Source organism: Oncorhynchus mykiss, chromosome 17 (genome assembly GCF_057628025.1).
Source record: "Oncorhynchus mykiss isolate SJ-2025 chromosome 17, ASM5762802v1, whole genome shotgun sequence".
Classification (NCBI taxonomy): Eukaryota; Metazoa; Chordata; class Actinopteri; order Salmoniformes; family Salmonidae; genus Oncorhynchus; species Oncorhynchus mykiss.
In genome coordinates this window covers 3,576,147-3,588,330 of record NC_143038.1, presented here as the reverse complement: position 1 = coordinate 3,588,330, position 12,184 = coordinate 3,576,147, and the positions used below count along the sequence as shown (strand labels likewise).

General features: G+C 44.1%; 1 protein-coding gene across 4 annotated transcripts in view; it reads left to right on the top strand.

The window, feature by feature from the left end:
• The window catches only part of LOC110493498 (myosin-11), a 38,891-nt gene that overhangs the window by 17,944 nt on the left and 8,763 nt on the right, over positions 1 to 12,184 (top strand). For 2 of the 4 annotated variants that reach the window (XM_090204534.1, XM_090204536.1), the window contains exons 6-28: positions 111 to 134; positions 2,640 to 2,732; positions 2,969 to 3,032; positions 3,684 to 3,782; positions 4,212 to 4,355; positions 5,016 to 5,111; positions 5,312 to 5,430; positions 5,640 to 5,792; positions 6,011 to 6,184; positions 6,415 to 6,588; positions 6,710 to 6,824; positions 7,043 to 7,236; positions 7,855 to 7,976; positions 8,197 to 8,266; positions 8,467 to 8,627; positions 8,931 to 9,039; positions 9,193 to 9,324; positions 9,559 to 9,765; positions 9,941 to 10,078; positions 10,382 to 10,505; positions 10,810 to 10,981; positions 11,296 to 11,508; positions 11,747 to 11,891. In XM_090204534.1, the coding sequence (XP_090060660.1) occupies positions 111 to 134; positions 2,640 to 2,732; positions 2,969 to 3,032; positions 3,684 to 3,782; positions 4,212 to 4,355; positions 5,016 to 5,111; positions 5,312 to 5,430; positions 5,640 to 5,792; positions 6,011 to 6,184; positions 6,415 to 6,588; positions 6,710 to 6,824; positions 7,043 to 7,236; positions 7,855 to 7,976; positions 8,197 to 8,266; positions 8,467 to 8,627; positions 8,931 to 9,039; positions 9,193 to 9,324; positions 9,559 to 9,765; positions 9,941 to 10,078; positions 10,382 to 10,505; positions 10,810 to 10,981; positions 11,296 to 11,508; positions 11,747 to 11,891 (3,042 nt within the window). The remainder of the gene's footprint in view (positions 1 to 110; positions 135 to 2,639; positions 2,733 to 2,968; positions 3,033 to 3,683; positions 3,783 to 4,211; positions 4,356 to 5,015; positions 5,112 to 5,311; positions 5,431 to 5,639; positions 5,793 to 6,010; positions 6,185 to 6,414; positions 6,589 to 6,709; positions 6,825 to 7,042; positions 7,237 to 7,854; positions 7,977 to 8,196; positions 8,267 to 8,466; positions 8,628 to 8,930; positions 9,040 to 9,192; positions 9,325 to 9,558; positions 9,766 to 9,940; positions 10,079 to 10,381; positions 10,506 to 10,809; positions 10,982 to 11,295; positions 11,509 to 11,746; positions 11,892 to 12,184) is intronic. The other 2 variants (XM_090204535.1, XM_090204537.1) reach the window with 1 other exon arrangement.

Genomic DNA, 12,184 nt, shown 5'->3' with positions numbered 1-12,184 from the left:
AAGTGGGGACCTCCCCAAGCCGGTTTCCATGCTCTAAGGGAGACTTGGCCAATGTGTGAGGAAACTGCCCCGTTGAATGATAATTCTGTACTGCAATTTCCTCCAAATAGACACAGCCAGGAGCATTTGTCCACGTGAGTAAAAAAGGGAATGACCCAAGTGTGTTTTGCGTGTGGTGGTGTATGCGTGTTTTCTCCTAGAAAGAAGGATTGCATGCGAGAGTGGCTCACTGACAGGTTTTTTCTTTGTAGTAACAAAATATATTTCTGACAAGATCCCCCTCCTATCAAGTTCCCCATCTCCTTTGTTGTTGAGCTCAAAATAATACATTTAAAATGTACTATAACATGAGCAATATCATCCCATATCCCCATTGTGTGCTCATAACTTCCTGATATTACCAGTTATGGACCTCACAACTAAAAACTGCATGATAGTGATTTTTTTTTAAATTGCAGCCCTCTCATCCAAATACAAAATGGTAGATAATGTCAGATGATTTACTTTATATTCCCCCTGAGATTGGTTGTTATTGTTATGTCGTCCATCGTTTTCCAAAAACACTTTCACTGCCTGGGGTTGGAGCCCGGCATTGAAACGGTTAACCACCACCACAGATCGTCACAGATCAACAGAGCACAGTGTGAGCATGTCCATCTACCTTTTCCTGTTTATCAAATGACCTCATATCCTGTCACCGAACCCCCCTACCTCATCCCCTAATGCTAACATACACCACCCGCCATTTTGTCCTGTGGGCGTTGTGGCGGCGTCTTGCTCCTCCGTAGCCTTACACAGTAGTTGTTCTACCACTTTTGATGATTTGCACCAGTGTGGAGTTTTTCAGACACCATGTGAGCTACACGTGACCTTGTGATCTCTGACTTTTGACCTTTTCATCACAACAGCCAGGTCTCTCTTCGCCCCTGATTTTTAAAAAAAACGTGCATTTTCGGGCAGCTCTCTACTGTCAGAATAGTCATCATTGTATAGCAATGAAGGGAATAACTTCCAGGTCAAGGGTCAAAATATGTGTTTTTCTTTGCCATTACCCCGCAAGACCTTCAGGAGATGCAGTGAAGCCCAATCATAATTTCATTGTCCAGCCTTCTCTACTACCCACTGGGCACACACTGGTTGAATCAACACTGTTTCCACGTCATTTCAATTAAATTACATTGAACCAATGTGGAATAGACGTTGAATTGACGTCTGTGCCCAGTGGGTACTTAGTATGAAGCAATGTATTGGCCATGCATTCTAAGTAGTATGCTAGTGTGGAGATTAGAATGTAATTAAGTTTTTAGAAGCCTACCACCAGCAGTGGACTTAATACGTCTGCTTTAGAATTAGGATGTGTCGCTCTCTTCTCCTCCCTCCTTCCTCCTTCCTCCTCTCCATTTCAACAGCCTATTAATGACTGATCCTTCCTGTCGTCTGTCATTTCCCCTCGCTGTTTCTTTCCATTTGTTTTTCTGTCTCTTTTCTCTATTTCTCTGTGGCTGTCTGAAGCGAGCAGGGCCTTTTCCCTGCTGAAATGTGAAGGATCTGGTTGCTACTCTCTTTTCACTCAAGTAGCAGTAACTTGTTCTGTTTTAAAATCTAACTTGGGTGAGATTTTATCTTACTGGGAATTTGTCAATAGGAAATTTGGCTGATGTGTTATCATCAAACAGTTTTCTCATAGATCTAGATCTGAAAGGCATGTGACAGACACCTGTGAACTCCAGTTAAATAATTAGCCTAATTTACATTAATTTGCCCTGTGGTTTTGCACAAAAGTGTCCTGGTTTCAACTCTCCAGTCTAAAAACACCCATTAAAACAGGTGTAAGGACCACAACAAGCTAACAAGCTATCATTCTCGGCTAGTCAAGATGGGAGAGGTTAAACCATCCACTGCTTCCAATCTAAGCCAGAGGAGCATTGTTAAGTATGTGTGTGTTTGTGCACATTTCCGTGTGTGTGTGTGTGTGTTTGACAGAGGTATGCTTTCCTCAGAGAAATGCAAAATATTTGATTTCTAAGAAGCACCTTTTCTATAGAAATAATAATCCTGTCATCTCTGCGGACCTGGAACAGACCCACTGCCTACCTACTAGCACACACTCCCATCGCCACCCTCTGCTCTGGCCCCTCTCCAGACCGGCAACACTCTGAATCTACCACCTCCAGCCACTCCCTCTTCACATCCTTCCCCTGGCCCAGCCAGCAAACACTCTACTGGGCCTCATTTGAACAATCAGGCCCTGGTTGTCTCAGTTTGAGGCAGATTGGTAGTGAAATAAGTCATGTTGGTGGGACACGTGTCCTCAGTGCAGAGAGACTAATAGGGGATTAGAAGTTCTGGAGTTGTAGGTGCTGTCCGCTCAGTAATAATGCTATTAGGCCCAGTCACGATGTAGATATACACAGTGTAGAGATGATGATATAGGAGTCCAAACTGTTGAAAACAACTGGGTTTGTTTTTTTAGGATATATTTCTTTCTGTTCTTTCTATCTTTAGAAAATTTTATTTTTTCAATTGACTTTCATAGGGCTTGTGCTGCGCTGTCCCAGCCTTTTATTTGACTATTCAATTTACAAATGAATAATGTCACAGATTTAGTTTAATGTTTGTCGTTACGTTGTTTTGTCCAGGGGGAGCTGGAAAAGCAGCTTCTGCAGGCTAACCCCATCCTGGAGGCCTTCGGGAACGCCAAGACCATCAAAAATGACAACTCTTCACGATTTGTGAGTTCCACTTTCGCAGACGCATAGGCCTAAAGTATTTGAGGCGGGTCACCGAGTAGTGTCCACTTTTACATTCATCAATTCATTCATTCAAGCTATTGATTTGTGTAATTTGCACAATAAACCATATATTTTTATTATTATTATTATTTAAGTCATCTGACAGTTGGATGTATACGGTACCTCGTTGTGTAACACATGACCTACTGTAATCCTGGTGTGCCTGTTCCCTTTAGGGTAAATTCATTCGCATCAACTTTGATGTGACTGGCTACATTGTCGGAGCCAACATTGAAACCTGTATCCTGACAGTGTTACACACTGTAACTCTAAACGGGGGGATCCAGGTTAAGAAAAGCTGTTCTTTGTGTTCACTACCTTGGGAAAACGGCTACAAAAGCTCCTGTGACTCCTGTGTTTGAACAGTAAACATGAACCCAGACCCAAACCTGAGGTATTGGACTGTTGACACATTCCTGTTAGAAGTGTCATAGGTTCTCCTGTGACCGACGGTAAACACTGGGGGAGGTCGTTGGCATCTGCACACTGACAGTCTAAAAAGTGCTGTCACTCCAATAACTTAAGTTCCCATGGAATGGAATGATGAGAAATGTTTAGGTTGGAATTATGTATTTGGGTCATGTTGTTTTAAAGATGTTTTGGCGCAGAGCCCGATTTTGTGAAGGTTCATGCATACTGTAGGTACAGGGTGCTGAACCGTCCATGTTATCACATACAGGTTGCCAAGAACGTGTCAGAAATTGAGATAATGAAGCTCCAGTGTCATATAATGTATATTCTGTGTGTAGTTCACAGCGTATGTTCACTGTAAGATGACAAAGTAGACAAGCTTGTTTGTAAATGTGTTTCTTTAGGCTGTTTTCCTCTCAGGCATAAACTTGAAACTCCATCCAGAGCATTAGAATGTATATCCTTAACAGCTGTTCTCAGACCTGCTGGAGAAGTCTCGTTGTATCAGACAGGCCAAAACCGAGAGAGCCTTCCACATCTTCTACTACATGGTGGCTGGGGTCAAGGACAAGCTACGCGGTAAGATCTGGGTTGTGTTCCCTATTCCCTAGGTAGTGCATTACATTTGACCAGGGTCCATAGGGCTCTGGTCAAAAGTAGTTCACTCTGTAGGGAATAAGGTGCCATTTTGGCTTTAGATCAGGGTTCCTGATCAACCTGATTATTGTCATGGTGGAGGAGAGTAGGATATTTAATTTGTAGTGCAGGACGGGCAGTTGTGGAAGTCCTACTTTTCATCCCATTGACCCCAGAAGCAGAATCATTCTGTACACAATCAAATATTATCATTTCTTGATACTATAGAGCTCGAATTTCTAGAACTCTCCACTTCATCAATGAAAACCCTCAACCGTTGTTGTCCCAGATGCGCTCCTGTACGTGATTGAACTTAGAGCTAGAATTTCTAGAACTGTCAAAATTGAACACACTGAATCATTGTCATTCCAGAGGAGCTTCTGCTGGAGAACTTCAGCGCCTACCGTTTCCTGATTGCGGGCCATGTCTCAATCTCGGGCCAGCAGGACGACGAGATGTACGAGGAGACCATGGAGGCCATGAACATCATGGGTATCACTGAGGAAGAGAGGACCGGTACTGTATCAATCAATAAATTAATCAATTTATCAAACCAACAAATCACCACAAAAAGTCCTGCGTATGTTCATGAACATCATGGGCCTCACTGAGAACAAGAGGATAAGTAGTTCATTAATTGAATCAACAAAAAAATGAATTGGTACATCAATCAATTATTCAATCACCTTAACAAGTCCTGCATGAGACCATGCATAGCATGGGCCTCACTGAGGATGAGGGGATAGGTAGGCTACAGTCCAGGGCCATTCTATTCAATCACCTTAACAAGTCCTGCATAGCATGGGCCTCACTGAGGATGAGGGGATAGGTAGGCTACTGCACAGGGCCATTCTATTCAAACACAACAAACCCTTCATTACTAGGGCAGTTCCACTATAATGTTATATGATATAACTTTCAGGAATAACCAGGCTATGACTTGAGTCTAGGATGTTTTCTTCAAGATCACATGGTCAGGATAACCCGGTGGCCCTACATCAGCATGTCAAATACATTAGATACAGTAAACTAGGTGTGCAGATCTTAGATAGCTAATGGTGACTGACTAGCTAGGCTGACGAGGCATAGAATATGGCATGTCATGGCGGCCATTTTGATTTGTCCCTGTATTTACTGTAATTGACCTGTACTCTCTGTGCTGTCTGTGTCCTCTAGGCATCCTGAAGGTGTGCTCCACGGTGCTGCAGTTGGGAAACATAGAGTTCAAGAAGGAGAGGAACCAGGAGCAGGCCACCATGCCTGACAACACAGGTTAGATAGTGCACTAGTTATGTATATATTATGTTGTTATTTGCCATTGTATGTTATAGTATAGTATATGTTGTGCTATGAATATGGTATGTATTACGCCACTTATATTAAATGTAGTACATGCTGTATGTTATTAATGTGTAGGACAATATCACATCTACTTTCTTTCTGAAATGGGTCTTTGTTTCTTACCTCTCCAGCGGCTCAGAAGGTCTGTCATCTCCAGGGCATCAACGTGGTAGACTTCACCAGAGCCATCCTAACGCCTCGCATCAAAGTGGGCAGAGAGGTGGTGCAGAAGGCCCAGACCAAAGAGCAGGTACATGTTGCTTTGGCAGGCTGAAATTCAGACAGTCCTGTTCGCCTGTTTCCCAGACTCAGATTTTATCTCCTGGGCTAAAAAACATTATTCAAATGAGAATCTCCACTAAAAGTGCTTTTTGGTCCAGGAATAGGTCATACTGCTGGGCTGAATTTGAGACTGTTTTAAACTGTTTAGTTATCTATATTTTATTCTGTTTCCTCCAGGCTGACTTTGCCATCGAGGCCTTGGCCAAGGCTATGTACGAGCGTCTGTTCCGCTGGCTGCTAGCTAGGGTCAACAAGGCTCTGGACAAGACCAAACGCCAGGGAGCATCCTTCTTGGGCATCCTCGACATCGCTGGCTTTGAGATCTTTGAGGTGAGTGAGGGGATTCATATGATTGCATGGAAGGATTCATAGGGTTGTATGTACGATATCTTGGATAAGACTTGGGCTACATGCTATACGTCAAAGTTGAGCTATTAAGTTGTATTAAGATGAAGGAAAATACTTGGGAGGCCTAGCACACAACCCTGCGGCACACCAAACTGTCTTTGGTGGAAACTCAAATTCTTCTTCTCTCCCTTCTCTTGCAGGATAACTCCTTTGAGCAGCTGTGCATCAACTACACAAACGAGAAGCTGCAGCAGCTGTTCAACCACACCATGTTCGTCCTGGAGCAGGAGGAGTACCAGAGGGAGGGCATCGAGTGGAGCTTCATCGACTTCGGCCTGGACCTGCAGCCCTGCATTGAGCTCATTGAGAGGCCGGTGAGTGGGAAGACTGTGGAAAAACACTATTTAGGTGTAAAATGTATGCATTTAAGACATTAAATAGATACAGATTAAGCCTAGTCCAAGACTAAATAGCATTCTCAGGGTAGATTCTACATTGAAAGAGCTTTTTAGTTCAGTGCTAGGCTTAATCTGTGTCCTGGAAACCTTAGCTAGATATATTAGGAAACCAGGAAAATATGTATTTGAATTCTGTTTCTCCACAGAACAATCCTCCTGGTATTCTGGCACTGCTGGATGAGGAGTGCTGGTTCCCCAAAGCCACAGACGTCTCCTTCGTGGAGAAACTCATGAACACCCAGGCCAGCCACATCAAGTTCAGCAAACCCAAACAGCTGAAGAGCAAGACAGTGTTCTCTGTTCACCACTACGCTGGAAAGGTATCTATCATCTTTGTGGTGCTGTGCGGCTCAGTAAGTGGGTAAGAGGGACAAGGTTGTGGGTTCAATCCTCACAGGGATCACATACAAATACAAGAAATGTGTGGTGCTTTGCCTGTAGGTGGACTACAATGCTGATAATTGGTTGACAAAGAACATGGACCCGCTCAACGACAACGTCATAGCACTGCTTAACGGCTCGTCCAACACGTTTATCCAGGAGCTCTGGAAAGATGGTAAGTTCCCCTGGACTCCAGTTGCCTTTTTAACATCGAGATGGATACATATACCCTTTCATTTTGTGTGACTAGCTCTGATTGAAAATATTGCCTCCTAAGCGTGGTAACCAGAACTATTAGCCAACTGGTGTCATGTTTGGCATACAGGCTGCCAGTGTCCTAACCTAACCCAAATCCTAAAACAAACCCCCCTCTCTGTCATGAATGTGACTCAGCGGACCGCGTGGTGGGCCTGGAGACCATGGCCAAGATGTCCGACAGCTCCATGCCCAGCGGCTCCAAGACCAAGAAGGGCATGTTCCGGACCGTGGGTCAGCTCTACAAGGAGTCCCTGGCCAAGCTCATGACCACGCTACACAACACCCAGCCCAACTTCGTCAGATGTATCATCCCTAACCACGAGAAGAGGGTAGGCACTAAGCATAGACATTACTCACAATGTGGCCATTCAATAGAACGTTCAGCTGTGAACAAAGGTCTATTAGGCTGCAAGTCGAGGGCGGTTCCCTTCACCCTGTTGCCAGTGTCTAAGTGGAGTGAAGAAATCCACTTGATTCAATTCAAGCCTACCTCAGTCCACCACTATTGTTCCCCTTGTAGGGGCATTCCTTTTGAACTGTAGTTTGTTGATGCAGAGGAGAGGTGCAAGCAACTCCCTCTATAAAATGGGAAAAAATACCATATTAGATTAGCGGCAAGACGCCCTGTTTGCCTGATAAAGGTAATTTAGGACATTTGAATGGAATAAAGTGTTTCTCCCCCAGTTATGAAGGAGTGTTAAGTATTTTCTTCAACTGCTTTTTCTACTTTTTCACTTTCAACCTTTTAAACTTTTTAGAACAAATCTAAAGAATGACTTTATGTACTTATTTCTATTCTTAAGGTAAGGAGCCGTAAATAATCTCGCCCTTACTTTAGTGTTTGCTATGCTTGGGTATTTGTAACAAATTTATGATGTTTTGTATACAATATGTAAAGCAAATGTGATCATATTCATTAATCCTATATCCTGATCCGTTGTCCTCAGGCGGGGAAACTGGACGCCCATCTGGTCTTGGATCAGCTGAAGTGCAACGGTGTGTTGGAGGGCATCCGTATCTGCCGGCAAGGGTTCCCCAACCGAATCCTCTTCCAGGAGTTCCGTCAGCGGTGAGTAGACTGGAATGGAAGAATCTGTTACCTTAGCCTGGTTAAACCAGCCTGGACACTGTCACTCACCATGGTTTCACCGTTCAGTCTGGTTTAACCAGGCTATACTATTGCCTACTATCCAGTTCATTCAACATTGGCATGTATCAAACACAGCCTGTGGTAAACATTTCTCTTAAATCATCAGACATGTCTCTGTCTCAATATTTTCACTCTACAGTTACGAGATCCTGGCGGCTAGTGCTATCCCCAAGGGATTCATGGATGGCAAACAGGCTTGTGGTCTCATGGTAAGAAAGTGGAGCCATTTCCAAACCTTAGCATCAGGAAATTTATCATATCAAGTCTATAAAAACATATTCTCTTCTCTGGAATTCTACCAAGACACCAAGTACCAAGATAGAAACCAACTGGTACCAACTCTGCCACATACCAAGCTTAATTCCCCTTTTCTCACATTCCTTTTCTGTCCCATTTCCTGGTTCTGTAGATTAAGCACCTGGATCTGGACCCCAACTTGTACCGGATTGGTCAGAGTAAGATTTTCTTCCGTACCGGCGTGTTGGCCCAGCTCGAGGAGGAGAGAGATCTGAAGATTACGGTGGTCATTATCGCCTTCCAGTCCCAGGCTAGAGGTTTCCTGGCCAGAAAGTGAGCAATGGCCTCAGTGTTGACACTGCTTTAATACAATAAAGCCCTCCGTCTATATATATCAATTCTACCCAGCTAACATTTTGTCCTGGGAACGTCCCCTAAATGTTAGGGAAAGTTCAGGGTACGTCGCAATATAACGTTTCCAGGACAGACTTTTTCTGATTCTGGTTCCGAAAGTTCCACTATGTATGCTGTTAGCACAGTCCACAATTGAAACTGAATCAGTGCAAACGGCTTTTATGAGCAAATAAATGCTACATTACAATGGTCAATGTTGGTTCCGCTCCTGTGTTCTAACAGGGCCTTTGCTAAGAGACAGCAGCAACTGATGGCCATGAAGGTGATTCAGAGGAACTGTGCTGCCTACCTCAAACTCAGAAACTGGCAGTGGTGGAGACTCTTCACCAAGGTAGAGTTTCAACATGAACTATTCAACTCACTCCATTAATTGATGTCTGTCCTACTTAGGAAGTAGGATGGATGTCTGTCCTACCAAGGACATCAGATTTAGACTTTGGTGGTGGATGCAGTGTTGACCAAGTCACGTCGTTCTGACCTGCAGGTCAAGCCTCTGTTGCAAGTGACCCGCCAGGAGGAGGAGATGGGCCTGAAGGACGAGGAGCTGCAGAAGGCCAAGGAGTCTGCAGTGAAGTACGAATCAGAGCTGAAGGAGATCACCCTGAAACACACAACAGTATGTATAGGGTTCATTCACCAGGAACAGATATTTGCTTGAATGAAATTACTATTGTAACCCTTTTCACCACTTTCATTGCCTCAAAAAAAGTATTGGCATTTACATAATGTATTTATTTCATAACACTTCTTAACTCAAAAGTTTGGTGTACCACAGGGTTGTGTGTTGGGCCCCCTACACTTTTCTTTCTATTAAGATCTTTGCTTTTTCTCTGGCTCCTCTTCTATCCAGATTATGGAGGAGAGGAACGCACTGCAGGAGCAGCTGCAGGCTGAGACCGAGCTGTATGCAGAGGCGGAGGAGATGAGGGTGCGTCTGGCCGCTAAAAAGCAGGAGCTGGAGGAGATCCTCCATGAAATGGAGGCCAGGTTGGAAGAGGAGGAAGACCGCGCTCAGGCCCTGCAGGTGGACAAGAAAAAGATGCAGCAACAGATGCAGGTTTGTTTGACCTTTTTCTTTCCTTCTGTGTCTTTCACCTTGACTTTGTATTTTAGAGTTCGGGGTGTGTGTTGCTTAGACTTGTGCCAGTCATGTTAAGTCATGGCGGTAGGTTAGAGGGTTGCTGGTTTGAATCCTAAGTCTGGCAGTTCAGTTCTTCTTGGTTTGTGTTTAGGACCTGGAGGAACATCTGGAGGAGGAGGAGGATGCCCGTCAGAAGCTGCAGCTGGAGAAGGTAGCATGTGAAGGCAAGATCAAGAAGTTAGAGGACGATGTCTTAGTGATGGAGGACCACAACACCAAACTGTTAAAGGTCAGTTATAGTACCATGTCTCAGGCGTCATATGAGACGTATTGTCAAGGCTATGGGCCATTAAAGGAACATTTGAGTGTTTTCGTCTATCAAGAGAGACTAGTGTGTCAATTACCATATGTCTCAAGCATCATAAAATAAGCAGTCTCTAGGCCCATGATTCCAATGAAGATTTGATAATGACAGTTGATCCTGTTTTACATTTGTCCACTCAATCGGCATTGGATGAAAGCTGGGGTATGACGTTTAGGATTTACACTGTGTGTTTACCAGTTTGTTTTCCATGTGTACCCTGTTTTTTAGGAGAGGAAACTAATGGAGGAGAGGCTAGCAGATTTCAGCTCCAACCTGGCAGAGGAGGAAGAGAAGTCCAAAAACCTGACCAAGCTCAAGAACAAACACGAGTCGATGATCTCTGAACTTGAGGGTTCGTATCAATCTTTTACCCCATCCAGACATCAAATAAACCACTCTCAATGGATACCACACCTATTCAGTTATCAAGCAACAATGCACATCTTTGTCCTTACAAATAGTGGCTTTGGGGGTTTTCCTGACATGTGACCTGACCAGGAAAAACTAGCCATATCCATAAAGGAGCATCCTATATCGTAAACAATCTGTGGTGTCCTTAAGTTTGTCTGAAGAACATATTGAAGCTATTCAGCCACTACACACATCTTCAGCCATAGAGTAACCTTCCATATATTTCTTTATCTTTTGTCCTCTAGTCCGTCTGAAGAAGGAGGAGAAGGGTCGGCAGGAGCTGGACAAAGCAAAGCGTAAGCTGGAGGCGGAGTCTAACGACCTCCAGGAGCAGATAGCCGACCTGCTGGCCCAGATCGCTGAGCTCAAAGCCCAGCTGGCTAAGAAGGAGGAGGAGCTACAGGCTGCTCTGGCCAGGTGGGCAACAAACACTGGATTTTGCTATTTATTTTTAGTAATTTTGTCACTTTTCATTATTCTTTCCTTTTGAGCCCCCTTCAGTTGTTTTATAGATCCTCACATGATACTATGATAAAGTCCACATTACACTTGTATATGACCTCTAAAACACAGCACCAAATGTAACAGTGCCATCTATTGATATTAGCATCAGCTCAGAATATGCCTTTTATTAGTGATACGTTTTATCTTGAAATCATCCACAAACAACGTATTAACAATGTATAAACAATGTTCCTCAATTTTCATCAATGTTCACCTTTTTCCCCTAGGCTAGAGGACGAGATGGCCCAGAAGAACAATGCCCTAAAGAAGATCCGGGAGCTGGAGGGCCACATCTCAGACCTTCAGGAGGACCTGGACTCAGAGCGCCAGGCCAGGAACAAGACTGAGAAGGCCAGGAGGGACCTGGGAGAGGAGCTGGAGGCCCTCAAGTCTGAGCTGGAGGATACACTTGACAGCACCGCTACCCAGCAGGAGCTTCGGTGAGTACAAATACTAGGCAGTGGCTCTGTTCCAATATCCACACCGGCATACCACTTAGTATGAAGCAATATATTCTTAGTGAATGCTAGTATGGACATTGGAACATAGCCATTTTGGTCATTTGTCTGTATATTCATACAGTTTAAGGTAATACTTGGTCTATTCAATCACTCATGCAATTCATCATCTATCCATCCATTTATTCTTTCACCAACATCCATCCTCTCATCTCTGCAGGGCGAAGAGAGAACAGGAGGTGAACCTGTTGAAGAAGGCCATGGATGATGAAGGTCGGACCCACGAGGCCCAGGTGCAGGAGATGAGACAGAAACACACCCAGGCTGTAGAGGAGCTCACAGAGCAGCTGGAGCAGTCCAAACGGGTAAGGAAATGTAGCTACACTACAAGTGCCCAAAGTTCTGTATCTGATTGTTTAGCATCATCTCACTGGCCAGATTTGATGTGACTAACTGACTACATTCTGAAGCATATGAACTTAATGTGTGCATGAATCCATCTTCCACAGAACAGGATACATTTTACCTTTCTATTATGGAAGCTCTGTGTATAAGCACTCTGGTTTCAAGATACGGAAAAATCCATATGTATTAGATGCTGTGTGGGCCTACCTACATTATACAGTATTTCCATTGACTGGTTGAATCCCCTTCCTCT